Source organism: Lonchura striata, chromosome Z (genome assembly GCF_050655825.1).
Source record: "Lonchura striata isolate lonStrDom1 chromosome Z, ASM5065582v1, whole genome shotgun sequence".
In the NCBI taxonomy this organism is placed as follows: domain Eukaryota; kingdom Metazoa; phylum Chordata; class Aves; order Passeriformes; family Estrildidae; genus Lonchura; species Lonchura striata.
The window spans coordinates 19,935,289-19,954,882 of NC_140740.1; the positions used below are offsets into that span (position 1 = coordinate 19,935,289).

General features: G+C 37.2%; 1 protein-coding gene across 8 annotated transcripts in view; it reads right to left on the reverse strand.

Moving 5' to 3' along the window:
• Positions 1–19,594, reverse strand: part of ADGRV1 (adhesion G protein-coupled receptor V1) — a 253,088-nt gene that overhangs the window by 75,766 nt on the left and 157,728 nt on the right. For all 8 annotated transcript variants that reach the window (XM_085566958.1, XM_085566953.1, XM_085566955.1 and 5 more), the window contains one exon: positions 1,030–1,146. In XM_085566958.1, the coding sequence (XP_085423084.1) occupies positions 1,030–1,146 (117 nt within the window). The remainder of the gene's footprint in view (positions 1–1,029; positions 1,147–19,594) is intronic.

The following is a 19,594-nucleotide window of genomic DNA, read 5'->3' on the forward strand; positions in this document are numbered from 1 at the left end:
CAATTCTTGGTTTGGTCTGACAGCCTGTGTTTTGGAGGATTTGTATGGTAAGATATGGAGCTGCATATATAAAGCTGTATGCTATAATAAATGTGCTTGGGATAAATCCTCTTAAAATAACAGAAAAATAAATCACTTAGCTCAAATACTAGTGCTAAATAAACATTTCTAAATGAGGGCATAATAATGTATTTTTTCTAATAACCCCATAGTGTTTTACTTTGACTAACTTACAACTAGTAATTTTCTATAACTATTTTGATTGCTCATGGAGTTCCATATTAGTTCAACTGTTTTTTCCACCATTTACTGCTCTATAATATATCAAATGAGCAACAGAGCTGTGAGTAGTCTGGAGTAGTAGATTGATGAGGAATGGCTGAGGGAGCTGGAGGTGTTCAGCCTGGACAAAAGGATGGGGGGACATGGTTTAGTTGTGGATTTGGCAGTACTGAGTTAACTGTTGAACTTAATGATCCTAGAGCTTCTCCTAAATGATTCTATGATTCTACAAAAAATTCTGGCAATAGTTATGAATACATATATTCTGCATTTTAATGCATACTTTGAAAGTATGTTTGTCATGTTATACAAGTTTAATGACTAAGATGCCACTGACTCAACAAATTACAGTGTAGTTTACATTTACACTTTACCTGTAAGAGACTGCTTCAAAAGACCAAATAAGAGATGTTTAGAAAAACTCCTAAGAGTAAGAAAAATAATTCTTTCTTGTTCTGAGACAATTCTTCGTTGTTTTGAGGGTTAATAGTTGTAATGGAAATGAGTGGAAAAAGTCTGTATAGTGTTTGCATATTTACCCTTGGAATTGTGTTACTGTAGGTTTAATAATAGTCATCTAAAGTTTTGGCTTTCTAGTAGCATTGAATTTCAGTGTTCTGTATCTCTCATATATAGACATACAGACATGTATATATATGCACTAAAATATAATAGAAATATAGTGTAACTATCAGTTACTTTTATAGGTGTTCTGTGGTAAATGATAAAAAGGACTAAGAAACCAACCTGAATAAGCATCCAGCTGAACTGGCAGAGGTAAAGGTAATGGGTAACAGATGCGAGGGCAATGCAGCTTTCCTCTGAGATATGCTGGCTCATGTAAGCAGAGGCCAGAAATGAAACCTGTCAGAAGAAAAAAGAATACATGCATATTGGAATTAAACAGAATTAATTTAATATTAATAGTAAGGGTAAAAAAAATTAGTTTGGAAGTAAAACATACACTAAATTACTATTTCAGAGACTCAGGAAAGATATCTTGGACATTTAAAATTCACCCAAAAGAAGTTATACTTAAACATTGTTGACCCCTAAACCAGTTGGATTTGCTGAAGCCTTAGTTGACAAACTGTGGTCTTATACCTAGATGTATTTTTGGCTGGAATGGAAAATAATATTGATACCGCACTGATGTTCTTGTTGTTGCTAGATAATGTTTATCTAGAAGATTAGGGCTTTTTAATTTCCCATTCTCTCCCAGCTAGTAAGTGCTGGCACCACTCTTAAAGGACTTTTTTTCCCACAAATCTGACACCTGACACACTGCTGTGGGAAACCAAGGGTCAAGCTTGAAGAATGAGGAAGCACACCTGAGAGGGAGGGTATGTGTAGGCAAAGAGTCAAGAGAGGTACCCATGGGCCATTTGGAGCTGCCTGCTGTAAAGGGACCCCAGTCCCAGCAGTGACAGTCTTGGGTGGTGCATGTGTAACTTCTTAAGTAGTGTGAGAATGTTCAGGCAGTGGCCTCTCCACAGACTGCACCCTTACATAAAAAGACTACAGAGAGACTAAATATTTACTGTTTAAAATTGCTCCCATGCAACATTAGACATGGGTTTTGCAACTGGGGTACAGATTTTCCTCTCTAAGACTAAGAGAGTTAACTTCTGATTTGAATAAATCCAGATATTTTATCAAGTAAACAAACTCAAGGCATTTACTGTCTTCAGGCTGTCAGACATGTAAGAGTATAATACCTCAGCCCCTAATATAGCAATACTGGACAACAGGAAGGAAGCAACGATTCCTTTGTCTAATACCATACCAGGATTTCACATTTACAAGGCAGTTACAATTTGGGTTTTTTTCCACAAACATGCCAAATATCAAAGGACTATATGTTGGCTGGATATGTAGCCAATACATTGTCTAAGGAACAAAGGTATTCTGACTGCAATGAATGCAGCTAGACAATTTCAACATAGCATTTTAAATTAAAACACAACTCACAAACTTAAGTCTGTCTTCTGTAAATTTCTTTACAGAAGAAATGGCTCTACAAGCAAAATTCATAAAAGTGTTAAAGTGTTCACATAAAGAAAGGTTCTATTAATTCACTGTGCTGATCATTTTCTCTTTGCCTGACAAAAAAATACTACTTTTTTGACCAAGAGCCCAGTAACAGAAATTAATGGGCTCTGGAGACAGATTTTATGTACATAAAATCAGGAGATAGGATAGGTAAAAAAGTTAAAGTTAATTAAGTGATGTGGGATACATGTGGACAATGTATTTACAGCAAAATACTTACATCGTACTGAGTAACCCTTACACAGTCTCATTACCATAAAAGTACCCTTATAAGTATAATGTATAAACTATAATACCTCACCTGAAATTGAAGAATAACAATGAGCAACTGGGGAACTAGTGGATTAAAAATAATTATGACCTGCATTTCAAAATCTAAAGAAAAAAAAATGCATGTTCAATATTTTATGTGGTATTTATCAGCTTCTGTTGGAAACTGGCATCTAATCATAGCCACATAATCATTCAGTTATTAAGAGGTTAACACACAGATTAATAAAGACTGGTCTTTGCCAAATTCTGACACTGCTGAAACAAATCCCATCATCTGGAGTGGGTTACACACAATTGAAATATGTCTGCATTAGCTGCCACCCATGAGGGATAAAAAAGAACTGTTTGTGAAAACAATCCCATGCCACCAGCTCTCTCAAACACTACTAATAGTAATTTGTCTAAGTCTTGAGCAAATGCTTCTACTGACAACAAGCATCTGAGTGGAAAGACTTTATAACCTTTTGCTCTCTGAAGACTTGTGCATATATCAAGGACAGACTGCTAGACTAGAGTAAAATAGGGGATGCAAACAGAAAAGCAGACTGATGGAGTCCTGGAATTTGGACCTTTTGGACTGAATGTTGGTTTGAAAGCATTTTGTATTTATAACCAAGAAACTATAATTCCTAACACTCTCTTGTGCTTCAAGAAAAATAAGGTTTTGCACATTAAAAAAGAGGAGTATATATATATATCAACAGTTTTCCAATTAAAACAATGGACAGAGTCCAAAATATGTGCTAAAAAAGGCCTATCGTTGATAGAAACTGACTTTTCATAAAGGAACAAAGCAGCAATATGGCTGGAGTAATCACTCAGCTAAGAATTCACTGTACTTAGTGGCCTTAGAGTATTTATTAAAAAAAAAAAAGTAAAATATAAAATATTCATAGACTTTGTTATTTTGTATCTTGGTTGGAAGCTACAAATAAGAGTTGGTTAATAACATAAAAATCCCCGCAAACCAACAAATATGCTTTTCCAATAAAGTGCTCCTTAGACTAATTGCCCCATGTCTTCTGTGCCTCACTTAGTAACTATAGGCTGCAACCTTTTATAACAAGGAACCTATTACTTTAATAACAAAAATATGTGCCATCTATTAGAAAAAGTTGTTCCCTCCTGGATCTTTAAAATATATGCTCATTATAATATCAATTGTCCAGAGCTCTTTTTACAGAGAACTTACAGTTTAAATAGTCCTTTTCTATCTTTATATACTGGTATTTAGTTCTATGCTGAAGTTATAACATGTTTTTTCCTCATACTTGTCAAGGTGAACAGTTGTGGTGGTTTTATATTGGAGGCACTCAACAGCAGTGACTTTCTAAGAGAAGCTGCTAGCAGTTTCCTCCATGTCTGATAAAAAGACCTTGAAATAGCTGTGAAGTTGAGAAGTTTGAACAGAAAGAGAGAAGAATGATGAAAGCCCACCAGGGAGAGAAGAAGACCTCTGTTCACAGAGATGAAGATGATCTCAGAGACAAATAAAGAGAACTTTTTCTTTTGAACAGCTCATCCTTAAAACAGTACCCCATAACTTGATAAGGCCCATAAATACAGCCGTCAGAAAAGCTGTGAAAAATGGGAAGAACTTCACAATTGCTGATTTTCTGGATGGGTGCTATTCATGAAAATGAGAAACCATGAGAGAACTATTTTCTTGGGGAGCAGTCTCCATAAATTAACAAGAGAGACTTCTCTCCCTAAGTGAACTGAAGAAAGACTGTTCTAGGAGTAATAAATTGAATTAATTGTACATTGTTAGTGAGAAAGAAAAAGTTGTAAGAGGGAGGAAAAGCGTTCTAAGGATTTTATTCTGATTCTTAATGTTCTTTCTTTTAGTCAGTGTTAATAAAGCTTTCTTCATATCCATTTAAAGTTTTGAGTGTGCTTAGCCTTCCTCCTAATCCAATCTCACAACAAAAAAATAAGTAAGCACATTCTAGTGAGTGCACTGGCATTTGGCCAGCACTGAAAACAACCACATCAGAGCCGACCCAAAATTATTTAATTGATAATCCCATAAAATGCTCAAGTAGCAGGCTTATACTTTTAATAATTTGACTGTGATTGTTCCATACCATCACATGTATGAAGAGTATTTTGTACTGCTGTTTCCAAGTGGTAGGCTATATCTGAACATCACTCCTTCACTAGCTGAGATCTGCTTCTAGTTTCCAGCCTGCACTTTTTCATGGGCAGTATAAACTGACCATGAAAACCAACTGTCTTTATGTCTGTTGTAAGTTTACCAGGTTACATAGAGTTTCCTCCTCCTTGGGGTTTGTACTATCATGAATTTATGGAAAGCAGTAGTACTGTCCCTCAGGCTCCATTTCTCAGGATTAATTGAGCCACTTCACAACAAGTACTCTGAAGAGATGCCTAAACTGATCTGGACAGCAAAAGCAGTTTAGCTCCATGCTTAGATCAATTTACCTTGTTTCTCACCTACATACTGAACCCTACATACTGAAATGCATGCTCGCACATGTGAAAACTTGTCCTTGTGCAAAAAGTCTCTGCAGCTTTTGCTCCAATTTCACTGTTCTTCTATATACTGATGACACATTGATTCTATCCTTCATGAAACACTTAGGGTTGGATGACAAAAAGCTGCAGAGTTTTCACAAGATTCTCATCTAGCACTTTCCTTATCTCTCTATATACCATGCAAAATCTTCTGATCACAGTCATAGCTTTACAGAATAGTTTAGAAGAGACCTTAAATATCATCTAGTTCCAAAATCTCTGCCATCGGTAGTGACACCTTCCATTACACCAGGTTGCTTTAAAGCCTATCCAGCGTGACCTTGAACACTTCCAGGGAAGGGGCAGCTACAGCCTTTCTGGGCAATCTGCGCCAGTTCCTCACTACCCTCACAGCAAATAGTTTCCTAATATCTAAACTTACTGTCAGTTTTAATCCTTTCCCCTTGCTCTTTCACTACATACTCTTGTAAACTGTTTTTCTGCATCTTTCTCATATGCTCCCTTCAGGTACTGGCCACAATTAGGTCACCCCAAAGGCAGACTGAGCAGTTCCAACTCTCCTAGCTTTTCCTCATAAAAGAGATTTTCTATCCCTTTAATCATCTTGGTGGACTTGCTCCAACAGGTCCATGCCCCTTCTTGGCTGGAAACCTCAGACATGATTGGAGTCTCATGAGAGTGAAGCGGCAGGGCCAAATACTGTCCCTCAACCTGCTGGCCACACTGATTTAGGCAGACATATGGTAATACCTCAGTGATCATCACTCGGTGGCCATCATCCAGTGATCATCAGTGGTACACGTAGCTTTCCTTCCTATTTTTAGTCAACTACTTGAGAATTTTGCTGCTAACCTACAAGTTATGACTGCTCAGCTTGTTCTAGAAGATATTCCTGTATTTCACTCTTCAGTCTTCAAAGCTATTCACAGCTTTCTATATGCTACCACACTACCCCTTAGTGTCAGCACTTCTCTACTTCCCACCATCGGTGCATTTTGCCTGGGCATGTTATTTTCTGTCTCACAAACCAGAGCTTTAGAACCAGTACAACACCTCTCTTTGTCACTCTCTCATTGTTGTCTTTTCCCCTTTGTCTTTATCTTCTCAGATCTGAGTTCCTAGACTAATCCTCTTCCATTATTATTTTACTAATTATGTGACATATTCTTGTCAAAGAAAATTATCAGATTAGTTTGGTATGATCTAAGTATAAGCACATATGAATCCTACTCTCTCCTTCATTTATCACTACTGACTTTTGACAGAATTTTTAAAAAAATTATTAGATGCTTCTGATATTGTATTAATAGGCCTCTAGTTGCCAATAATAATTATTTTTTACTATTTATTACTCTTAATATATTATTTTCCTGTAACATATTGGCATACTTGGAAACAAAAGACTTTTTAAAAGCATTTGCTGTGAGACCTGCAAGGTATTCTACAAGTCTTGTCAAAATTAGGATTGGGAGTTTTTCTCTTTCAAACTATGAATGCACCTATTCTTTGACTGTTCCTTCTCTCTTGGTGTCCATAACCTTCACACCATGCTACTAACTCTACACCATCTTGACTTTATTTCAGTGATGATCTTTAATGTGACTATCTTCACTGATGGTGTTAAGATACAACTTTTTTCTGTTTGGCGTCACATCTAATGTATTTACTATTCCTGCCTCACTGCAAATTTTCATCACAAATTTTACATTATTCTCTCTTCATTTATATAAAAGAACTCCCACTCACCTACTATTGGGTCACACAAGACAGAGAGTACTTTGGACCTTATTGGCATAAAAGATTTGGTAATCAGGATGCTTTGGCAAGAGCAAACAGAACTTTGAGGATTAAATCAACTAGCTGAAGATTAAATCAAGTCTTACTGGAAAATAAAATAACATCAAGACTTCTGCAACCAAGAGATGTTGTAAAATGTATAAGTCCATTTATGTGATGATTAACCCAATCATTGTAGTAAAACATTACTAGTCTTCCTAATAGTCTATAAGCATATGTAGTCCACAATAGGTTTGGATTCTTCTGACCATCTCAGAGTCTCCCTATCTTTCTCATCATCGCTGATAACTAACCAACTAACCAACCAACCTTAACAAAAATTCCACACAAGAAGACAACACTATTCTCAAACAAACCAAATGTACAAAGTTTGTTCACAGATGCCAACTATAGATGATGTGAGCAATTCAATGAGCTTTCTAATGATTATAGAACTTATTAAACTCTAAGTTCAGAATTAGCAGACTTTAACCTGGCCTCATAACAGAAATTTATTCTTATACAGAGAAAACAATGAGTGTAAGTTGCCTTTTTAATATTGTAGAAAAGAGAAAAAGAAAGACCAGAAGATTGAAGAAATTCCATACCAATCAGGTAAATAAAAATAAACAGAGAAGTAAGTTGTCTGAAAACTGAAATAATAATTATGTATGAAAAAGGAATATGTGCAATACCAAGCAGTAGCAATTACAGTTTGTCATAGTTAGTGCTGAAATGCTACCATATATTAGACTTTAAAATAAGGATACAGTACATGACACAAGGAAACAACTCTTATCTTTACATTGCAACAAATGAGGAAATACTAAATGTGTTCTTTGCCCCAGACTTTTCTAGTAAGACCAGCCTTCAGAGATGCCATGTCCCAGAAACCAGGAGATTGGAGCAAGGAAGATATACCCTTGGTGGAAGAGGGTCAGGACAGGGCATAATTTAGCACATAGGGCCATGGCACCTGATAGAATGCTCACATGAGTGTTGAGTGAGCTGGCTGTTGTCATTGCAAGACCACTTGAGATAACTGTTCAACAATCAGATAACTAGGAAGTGCCCAAAAATTGGAGGAAAGCAAAGGTCAAGAAGTGCAAGGAGGAGGATCAGTGCAACGACAAGTTGGTCAGCCTCACCTCCACCCTTGGGAATGTGACAGAGCAGCAAATCCTGCAAACAATTTGCAGGCCTATTAAGGATAAGACAATTACCAGAAGTAGCCAGCATGGTTTCAGCAAGGGAAAGTAATGCCTTACCAACCTGATAAACTTCTGTGATGGAGTAAGTCATTGGCCTGGTAGATGAAGAAAGAGCAGCATATATTGTCTACCTGGACTTTACTAAAGTCCACCTGGACTATTTGTCTACCTGGACATTCATTTTTTCTCTGGTAAGATATTCATATATTAGCTGTTGACTTGTGGGCTGGAAATGCAGACAGCAAAGTTGACTGAAAACTTATTTGAAGTTGCTTGGAAAGTACTGATTTTAAGTGGTTTATGTGACAACATTTCATCACTGTTCAAAGAATTGCAATGAAACCGATGAATTTGAAGCACTGTGACAAAAGAAAGAATATTCCTTAAAAAAAGAAACTAAAAAGCTAAAGAAAATAATTTTCCTTGCTTTTTGTGGCAAATCATATCACATAATGTATTTCCATTCAGAGAATGAGCAACACCCAATGAGAATGACTGGAAGGTTTGTCTTTTGAAAACCATAGGTAACTGATTAACCATATTCCAATCAACTCAAACCAGTCTGTCTTAATGTTCTGTCTGAATTTTTCAGCCTGAAAATGCAGTAAATACTGAAAAAAATATTTTATAAAGAAACAAGTCTATGCATTATTAGCCATACAAATTGTAAACCAAGAAGTTTCAGCACTGATACTGCAAGTGTTACAACCATGAGAGAGTAAGTTAAATAAAAGGTAAAAAAAAATATAAAGCAGTAAAACATAATTTATAGTTTTAAGAACTGAAAAATGTTTTCACAAGCAGAGAATAAATCTGAGAAGAATAATCTTTCCCAGTTGCAAGAAGTGACGAAAAGACAGCATGTTGTGATGGGTCAAGAAAAAAGACAGAGAACACCTTGCAAAACTTTAGGGGAGGAGCTCTGGATCAGGAAACCTAGCAAATATAAAAGCATCAAGCAGCTGGACAACAAGCATTTAGCCCTGGAAGATGGCACAGGCATAAGGTCTGACAAATATGCTCACAACAGTTTTACACTCCCATTTCAACAGGAAGCACTCTGCCTCTTGCAACTGAGAAAAACACCTTTCCCACCTGTAGAAACCTTTAGAGCAACTGGTTGATTATTTTAAAACACTTTGGAGTGCACATATGAGGAACACATCAATATATTTATGCCACGTTTTTGCAATTTCATACTATGAACTCACAAAGCTTTAGACCTTCTCATCTTCTAGACAGACATGGGTTCTTATATGTCTTACTGAAATGGATCCTAACAGTGGCCACGTGATTTCTTTTAACATTAAACAATTTTTTGTCTTTTATAAATTTTATTAAATTGTCTACATGGAGATTGTCTGCCCTATAGAGATGGTTTATATGGATCTATATTAAAAAATAAGAGAAAACAGAGCCCAACCACATGCTATCTATGATTATACCAACCCAATCTCAATAGAGGAAGAGTATCAAGACCAAAATTTAAAGTGCTGTTCCTTTTGTTGGATTTAATTGCAATGAGCAATAACATAGGAAAATAAACACATTTAAACTCAAATGTCCTCACTGAACTGATCTCTTATGCTTTGATTTTACTTTATATGGGTAAAAAAGGGGTTCCCCCCTTGAACACAGGGACACTGCTTAATAATAGTGCTTATGAATCTTACTTTTTGTTGCTGCTCCATAGGACTAGACAGCACTGATGTGAGCCAAGTATTCTTGAGTTTTGTGTTCTGATATTAAATGCCAGGACAAAAATACCAAGAAGGGATGTACAAAAAACTGGAGAGATTCATGGACACCAGCAAATATTCTAAGTCACTCTTTTTGGAAAAAGTAACAATAAAACATATAGCATGTATCAGAGCACAGATGAAAAGGTTATATAAGTTAGAAGATTCAAAACATAGTATTTAACTGGGTGAAAAGTTCCACAACTAGCTTTTTTATTTAATATTTATTCTGTATTAATAGTTTTTAAATAAGCAGGTAAAGTTCCTTTGTGAATTTATGTGAATGCTAAATGACTTCACTGATCATTACATGGCTTATTTGAGAGGTGTGCTTTGTAATTGACACCACAAAAAAAACATATATATGGGTTTAGCTTTATTTGTGTTTTCAGTTAAGTCAGTGAACATACATACTAAAAAATAAGTACCTTATGAACAGCAGTACCATAGTCTTACTCTATAATTTATGTACATTGTGTATTTTAGAGTTATTTTATTTTTATAATTGATTTACTTGGATTGTTTATTCTTTATCACTGTAAACTGACATTGTAAGACAGCTACCTGAAATAAAATATTTTGAAATGCTGAAATTATATTTACAACAGTGACCCACAGTGCTTTTGTAAATATGTTTACACTTTATTAAGCAGCAGCAGAACTAGCAATCATTTTCAGTAGTGATTAGACATCAGTAACCATATCTTACTCATTCATTTCCCCCAGCTAGGCAGGAAGGTAGTAGGTTTCATGCTGGGTTCAATCTGTCTTTGGTTCAAAGCCCTCTTTGCTTCCCATTTTTAGGTACATGGACATTTTTTTTTGCTTCTCTGAGCAAGGAGGTAATAATCTGAGGGTGCAGGATAGAGGAGGAGGGTGTGAGGCACCATGATGTAGAGCCCATCAGCACTCAGCTGGCTATGTAGTTGAAGTTAGCTGTTGGGGAAAGACTGGGGTAGCTCACATCCTCCTCAAAACAAGCCTGAAACAAGCACCTAAGTGCATGAGGTCCTCTAACATAGTTTGTCTTCCGCTCCAATCATACTGTACCTTATAAATAATATGTTGAGGAAAAATAAGGAATAACATGCTATTAGAAGGTCCTAACCCATTTACATCCAGATTCAGAAAAATTTATCTGGCATAATACCCTACAAAAAGTTTTTGTCATCACCTTCATTTAGATCTGCAACAAAGATAGATGTTGCTTTTGTTACTCATTACAGAACAAGAGCTAGACATCCTGTCCTGCTGAAATATTCACAATAACATAACAGTTTTAATGGAATAATGCAAAGATAAGGTGAAAAACCTTTGTAAAACTATCAAAAATGTATCTACAGTCTCCCAGGTTCAAGTACTCACATAGAGCTCAGGGCTCTGCTCTGAATGTGCTAATTTGACAGGTCCAAAACAAGCTCCTCTGACGGACTTTAATTTTCTACAGTAAGATCAGTGTGATATTGTTTTCTATCTAGAAGCCAAATAAGACCCAGAGCAGATCTGCCATGACATATTAATTTACTCTAGCGGTTTCTCAGGTTGGATCTATATTCACTTATGGGTTTAATCAGGAAAACCTTTCAGTAACATGGCTTCTCACCTCCTACATTGCTGGATGGAGTTTTTCTTGAAGCTCAGGTATAAGTTTCCAGCAAAAAGCACACACAAATTTGATGACATGACCATTTGTGAACTCTAAACTGAATTCAGGACTCTACCCAGGTCCAACAAAATGTGATGTTGGGCAAGTAAAATTACTGCAATGGAAAAACATCTGATGACCTCTGATCCTTTGTGTAAATAATTCAGAATGGTCAGTGCCCTATGTCCCATGGTCAATGCCCCAAGCCTGTCAGTGTTTAGGAGGCATATGGACAACACCCTTAAAAAAATGCTTGAGCAATTTCTCGTCCTTGAAGTGATCAGGCCATGGGTCTCAATGATTGTGGTAGGTCTCTTCCAGTCAGAAATATTAAAGAAATATTTAATATCTAAAGATGAGAAATAGAAAATTATTCCACAGAACCTAGATGCTGTCTGGAGTAACGTGCAACTCTTCACCTGCTTGCCTGCAGATTTCCGCATGTAGCAGTCACAGCACAGGGTAGGTAGGGTCGACTCACCATAAACTGGGGTCAGGATACAATCAGAATGCAGCCATGAATACTATTTTGAGCATGGTAGAAAAGGAATCTCATGTTCCTCAACATGGCTAGTCAATTGTGAAGGATAAGCTGTGTGTTGCACTCACGCGCTGGAGGACAGGGATGCAACCAGCTCTAGTAGAGGTTGTCTCTGCTCACAACAGTGGGGTTGAAAATAAAAAACCTTAAGCTCCTTCTAACTCAATTTGTTCTATGATTCTATAACTATCTATCTTCTTAAAAATGAAATAACCAAAATGTAATTCCAGACAAAGAGTGTCTTCTGGTTTCATAATGCTTCAGTAGCAAAACTCTGCCTAAATATTATCTCCTCTATACAGCTCTGAAATCATCTTGAGGGGTTTTTCTTTTTATTTTTAGTTAAAAGGCAATAGGTTTAGCAAAAACTCCTAATTTGAGGTAATCTGAGACATTTACAGAATCAGTAGCTGCACACACAGATCAAAATGCAGGTATACTAAAAATGCAACTCCTAACAGAAGGCTAGTGTTAGTAAATGATTATTATTCTCAGCAGTACCTCTGTTGGTAGAGTGCATGCTGTCTACAGTCTCAGAAAAAAATCCCCAGAAGTTTACATACATAGAAAGAAATCTTTACAAGACCATGGGATCTGTCTTCATCTATTAGTTGGAAGAGCTATTCTAACATTAAGTCTGGTGTGAGATGAAACAATACTAATTGATGTAATTCAGGTTTTGCCAGAAACTTTTAAAACATAAGCACATTTACTTAACATTTACTTACAAACAAAGCATTCTTCAACAAGGGCTAATAGGTAATTTACCTAGTTCTATTATTAATTTTAAACTATGATATCAAAGAAATGTTCACTCAGTCAACTAATGATGACAGGAGACAGTCTCAAAGCCCACTAGGAAAGGTTCAGGTAGGACAGCAGGAGGAACTTTTCCACAGAAAGGGTGATCAGACATTGGAATGGACTGCCCAGGCATGTGGATGACTCACCACTTTTAGAGGTGTTAGAGAAAAGATTGAATGTGGCACTTAGTGCCAGGGTCTAGCTGACACAGTGGTGTTCAGTCAAAGGTTGGACTTGATCTCAGGATTCTTTTCAAACCTAACTGATTCTGTGATTCTGTAAATTCAGTGATCTGTATAGTTGTGGTTTTTTTGGTTTTTTTTTTTGTTTGTTTTGTTTTGGTTTTTTTTTTTTTTTTTTGTTTTGTGTGTTTTGTAAATATAGGAAACTTTTTTTGCTGTTTTCTCTGTGCAAAAGGCTTCAAACTGCAGAGCAGCAAAAGGTTTACTGACCTAACAGAAACAGAAAAAATCCCTCTAGATTTTGTTTGTGCTAGTGGAAAGATTGAATTTTTAACCCATAATAATCAATGCCACTTAGAAATTGCATAGGCTTTAACAAGCAGTAAAGACTTAAGGTGATGGCACTTGAAGACAGGGGTTTTCAGATGTGTATAATAAAATCACTGGGGTCATGCCAGCTAATATAAATTATTAAATAGCATTAAATAATGTCTTATTAGACATAGTTTATCTGTTACTTATGGACTCATCTCATCTCTAAGCAAATGGGGGAAACAACTAGATCACTAGTGCTATGAGTATTAACTTAGATAAAAAACAAAGACAAATGCACTAAATATGCCAAAAAGGTAAGGATCCTAGAATTGTACTCACCCCAAAGCAATAGCGTCGACTAGGTATTAAATACAACTTTTAGTACACACATTATTGTAAAAACAAATTCCAGAAATGGTTCAAGTATTTATAGAATTCAGAAGGTGAATCCTCCTGCCACGGACTTTATTCAGGGGTACAGACTGAATCACTTTTTCAAACAAAAACACAGAGATCTCCTTATTTAGCTAGAACCTGTGCTCTGTGATTCTGCCAACATGAAATGAAAATGAAACATGAAGTGAAAATGAACTGCAGAGAAAATTAGCTATTCCCAAAATTATTGTTATTCCATTGTCTTAACACAATAAGTTATTTAAAATACACTAGTGTTTATCTTGGAATAAGAGCACATGTTTATGAAATTGGTCTGAAAAATTACTCTGTAGTGCTTGCTACATGATTTTTATATTTAGGGGCCAGAACTTCTAATAAACACTACAGAATATAGTGTATCTATAATAATTTCCATATATATAATGAGAATACAGAACACATTATCTCATTATCTTCTTTTTTAAGTAAATAGGCTTGCAGATAGTAGTCCCACTCTGGTCTGGGTTGCGGGTGATTTTTCAGCTGTGCCTAGCAGAGGAAAGAAAGCACCCAATGGGTCCAGCCCACTGCTTCACCTGCTGTTCCCTGCTGAGGAGGGTGCTGACCCTGGATCAGCTCTCTTCATCTGCCACTGGAACTGCTCTGTAAGCTCCTGCCTTCCTGGGAGGGATCTGACACCATCTCATCCCTTTGTCCTTCAAGCCACGTGAATAACCCTGTCAAGTGCAATCCTGGGAAGGGTATTTCTGCATTTCAGCTCTGACTCATATTCCACTTGTCACTGACGAGGACCCCCAGGGTCCCTTTCCATGGCACTGCTTTCCAGCATCTTATTTCCCAGTCTGTCATTGCACAGTCCTGCCCAGGAGTCTATAGTAAACTCTCATTTCATTTGTTTGCCCCTTGGCTCTAACCCAGAGGCTCTCAACTGCACTACTGTGAGCTCCATGCACCCTAACCCATCTGTTACACACAGTGCCATCCCCCAGCCTCTTCTGCCCTGCCTATCCCTCCTCCAGAGCCTGGAACCATCCAACAGGGCACTTCAGTCACAGGACTCATTCCAACAGGTTTTGCTTGTGCCACATGTCAAATCTCTGGGACACAGCAAAGGCCTTGAGCTCCTCTTGTGTGTTCCTCATGCTCTGTGCATTATTGTAGAAACATTTCAGGTGTGGTACACTGTAACCAACACCTCCTGAAGGAGATTGAGGGATCTCATTGCTCATCACTCGAGCCTGGTGTTTTTCCTTTCCAAGCTAGTTTAAAGCTCTGCCAATGAGTTCCACTACCTGCTGTGCTAGAGATCTTCCTTCCGTCTGTATTCTATCACATGTCAGTAGACTAACTGTTGAATAGATTATCCCATGATAAAAAAGCCCCATTTTGTTTCCAGTTACATCATCCTCAGAGCCAGATATTGACCCAGTGGATGTGCCTATTCCTATCAATATTATTCCTAATAGGGTAGCAATTTCCAAACCACTTTCTGTTTTATTGTGTCAAACTGAAACCAGAAAAAGAAACAAAAAACAATTCAAATTATTTTCCAACCAACCCACTTGCATAAAAATTGTTTTTAGACAATGAAATATTTAACAGGTGATTAAGACACTACAGTATTCTCAGGTTCAAGTACGATATCTTCTACTGTACATTCTACAAGAGTGAGGAAAACTTGTCGTATGTAATGATCATACTGTATTTTTAATTATAGCTAAACTATTATCCAGACCACTCTATGTGCCACTAGTTGAGTGCCAAAAAATGCTTCAAGAATAGAAAAATCTTCTGTAGCTTCATAGAATGTATACGATATACTGCTGTGAAATGGAGAATTTCTTTCAAATCATAACTTACATACAGCATTCATCATGAGAAGGATAAATACCCATGGCTTAATATTTTTTTCTGGGACTCTTTTAAATACTGGATATGCTCCTGCCGCTCATTGCACAAAGACTACTTTCTTCTTGACTTGACAGAATCAAAGAACTTTATATCTAAATTCTTTAAAAAAGAGTAATTTTTAAGCTAATAGCTGCCTAGTCCAGTTTAGATTCCTTCTCTCAGATGACTGCAGCTCCTCTGCAGCTCAGTTGCTGTAAAATTTAGAGCTGTTAAAGTTCAGCAGGCCCAAAATGATGAATATTTCTCATGCATGTGTGGCAATTCTGCAGGCAAAAAGAAGTTGACAGAAGACAGAGTTCTGAAAAAAAGTGTATACTTAGATTGTATATACAATGAAAACAAGCTGAGCAGAACAGTTTTGTGTATGGGAGTGCATGCAAGAAAGCAAACACCCGCTCTGCTTAACTGATAATTCTAAAGCAATTAACCACATTTACTTTCAACACAGGAACAAAAGCACTTTTTCTGCAACCTCTCTTTTTCTAGGAACATGGTATTATCCTTAGCTTTTATTTCAATGCCAGCCAAATATAGAGAATATTTTTCTTAAACACTCACACATCTCAACCCTATCTTCTTACAGAATTCATTCCTGTACTTAGTTGCAACATTTTTCTTCTTCCTACAGAAACAGGGATGTTTTTGCTGTGACCAAGCATTTCAAATTATTCCTATGCTTGACTATACTAATAATAGCAACTGCTGTCTTCAGACCACTCATTTGTTAAATTAATCAACACCAGAAGGTCAAATGAACATAAAGCAGCTTATTCATTTATTAACTGAAATAACCTCATCACCATGTTTTGGTTTTCTATTTCTTCTTTATATTTTCATGCAGTCAAATAGCATAGAAATATCTTTTGAGCTCCAAACTTGCATTGATTACATGCTACTTGCTTTTTGACACCATAGAGAAACTGAATTTTGTAATCTCAAAGAAAACAATTTCCTTAACTCCTCAGTCATGTGTGGAGGCATCTTATGCCACCCATCTCCAGGCCATGTTTGCAAATAGCCCAAACTCATGTCCACAGGCCCTTTGGCACAGTGAGGAGAGAATTTCTGCCATGCATGACCACCTTGTTGGGAATTTTTAGGAGACCAGTGGCTTTGTTCAAAAGAACCAGGTGGGAATTAGGGGAGGACAAGGGTAAGGTCATTGTTAGTGGGATGGCCACGGTTTGCCCTGGTCCCCTGGTGCCTTAAATCAATATCTGTTACAGTCCAGTGGTGAAAACTGATCATGTGGCCCTGTTGGAAGCATTAAAGTGCAGGTGCATGCCTGCAGGAGAGTACCAGCGAACAGAAAGAGATAAAAGAATGGTGACACATGCCTAAATTTAGGTGTTCCACTGCCCTGGATTTAAAAGCAGCTGAGACCACACTGGATCCTATGGTGGTGACTATACGTGGAGGCTAACAGCTAGCCTGAAGGCCTCACAGTTATGAGTGATCCTAACTATAATTTTATAACTGAAACATGACTAATTATATAACTAATTATATAATTACTTTGATTATATAACTTGCCCAGTCTGGGCTGCTAGGGACACGGGCAGCTATTGGCTGGTTGTCCAGGTGGCAACTGGTTCAGCCAATCAGGAGACCTTCAAAACTAAATAAGGAGAATAAATGCCACTCAATGAAAGTTGGCTGTTGTCATATGACCCTTGGTGTGTTTTGTCACATATCTGTCTCCAATGTCAGCAACAACTGAACACATTATTCTCTCTTTTTTCTTTCTTTCTCTCCTTCTTTTCCTATCTTCTATGTCTCAAAATGTCTCTCTGTAAGCCAGACCTTAAAAAATCCAATCAATGCCTTGTTAAGTGCCTTGTTGTGTTTGGATAAGTTAAAATTTGTGAAGTGCCTTACTTTCTCTGAGTTGTTTCAAAATTTGCCAATGTTCTCAATGTTCTGAAGTTTGCAAGTACAAGTTTGTTTTGAAACTCCTGAGAATTTTGTTGTTTCTCCAGAAATTCTCCAGAATTTTGTTGTTTTCACCTCGATGCAGCTCAGAGTAAATCAAATAACTTTCCTCTAAATCTGGCAAGTGGACTAAGGCATTACAGAGTTCAAGAAGAATTCAGGGATCTCCTAAAATTTCTGAGCAATTGCATGCTTCCACAATAGCCCCTTTGGACAAAATAGACAAAACTGGCCATTTGGTGTGGTATAAAATTTGTGCAAAGTACCTAATTGGTAGAGAAATGAAGAATTGGAGGGATGCTATCTGCTTCTTCAGTTCTTCAACACTAAAAAACATAGGCAAAATAGAAGCCTTACCTAGTTTGTTCAACTGTGTTGCTGGTGTAAAACCCATCTTGTCCTCCAAATTGTGCTGTGAGCAAAGTGTAGCTACAGCAGTATTACTGCAAGAAACGTTTGCATATCCCTCTGAACCTGTATATCTCTGCTTTTGACTGGATGTAAACATACAACAGTCACATTCTGAAAATACAGAATTAGGCAAATGTTTAAAAGACCTGGTGTACAGCATATGCCAGGCTAAACCTTTCCTACACAGACACAGATCCCTCACTGCAGATTTTCCTTTGCTTCACTAATTTGCACACAGGCAGCAACAAAACTCAGTCTTATTTGGAAGCAATGTGAATGTAATCAAAAAACTTAAGTTCTACTTTTCACTTCACGGGATTAGTCATTTAAACCTTTTGTCACTGTGAAGTATAAATTTATACAATTGAAAAAAGTATTATTCTTCTATGTTTTACTGCATTTTTAGTCTTGAGTAGAAATGTAAAGCTCTAAGGTTACAAAAATTAGTATCAATGCAGAACAAAAGATCCCAAAATTCTGTTCATAGTTCTTCCCTTTCACTGTCTCAACCCTGTTACTTTGTTTGCTAGTTATCAGTACCATCTTAGAGCTGTTGATATAACTGCTTAAGACAGAGCATAAATTCAAAATGTTTTAGAGACTAAAATATGAAGTTCCCTTTCATTGTCTCCTTAGGCAAATTACATGTAAATAAAATCCACATGGAAAAAGTATAAAAATCCCACATGAGTGAAATTTAGGAAATGTCACTCTTCTGACCATTTGGATTGGAGTGTAGGTAAAGACTGCCTCTCAGTGGGCATATCTGTTTTTGTCAAAGCGGAAGTCACAAAAGTAACTGTAAACCACCACCATCATATGTGTTCTCAAATGTGTTCTATTTGTCACTAAGCAAATAAACCTGAACAAGATTGCCATCAAGCATTTCCCAAGAAAATTCAGCAATTCCTATGATTTACTATACTTTTGTGTGCTATTACATGTGTCATAACAGGATCACAGAATCACACAGGCTCACAGAATCAATTAGGCTGGAAAAGAACTCTGACATCATCTCTGACATCAAACTCTGACTGAAAACTACTATGCCAATGAGACTATGGCACTAAGTCCAGTTTTTCCTTAAGTGATTCAACCACCTCCCTGGACAGCCCATTTCAATGTTTAACCACCCTTTCTGTGGAGAAGTCCTTCCTAATATCCAACCTAAACCTCCCCTAGTGCAGCTTGAATCTATTTCCTCACATCCTGTTGCCAGTTGTCCAGGAGAAGAGATTGGCCCTCACCTGGCTAAAACCTGGAGTTGCACAGTGTGATAAAGTCACCACTGAACCTCCTTTTCTTGAGAGTAAATAACCCCAACTCCATCAGCCACTCCTCATAGGTCTTGTGTTCCAGACCCTTCATCAACTCCATTACACTTCTTTGAACCCACTCAAGCACCTCAATGATCTTCCTAAACAGAGGGGTCCAAATCTGAGCCCAGTTCAGTGACCTCACTAGTGCCCAGTATAGGAGGTCAGTCATTGCCCTGCCACATTATTGCTGACCGGGCCAGGATGTCTTCTTGGCCTTCTGTGCCACCTGGGCACAGCTCACTCATGTTCAGTCACCTATTGACAAGCACCCTCAGGCACTTTTGTGCTGAGCCACTTTCCAGCCAC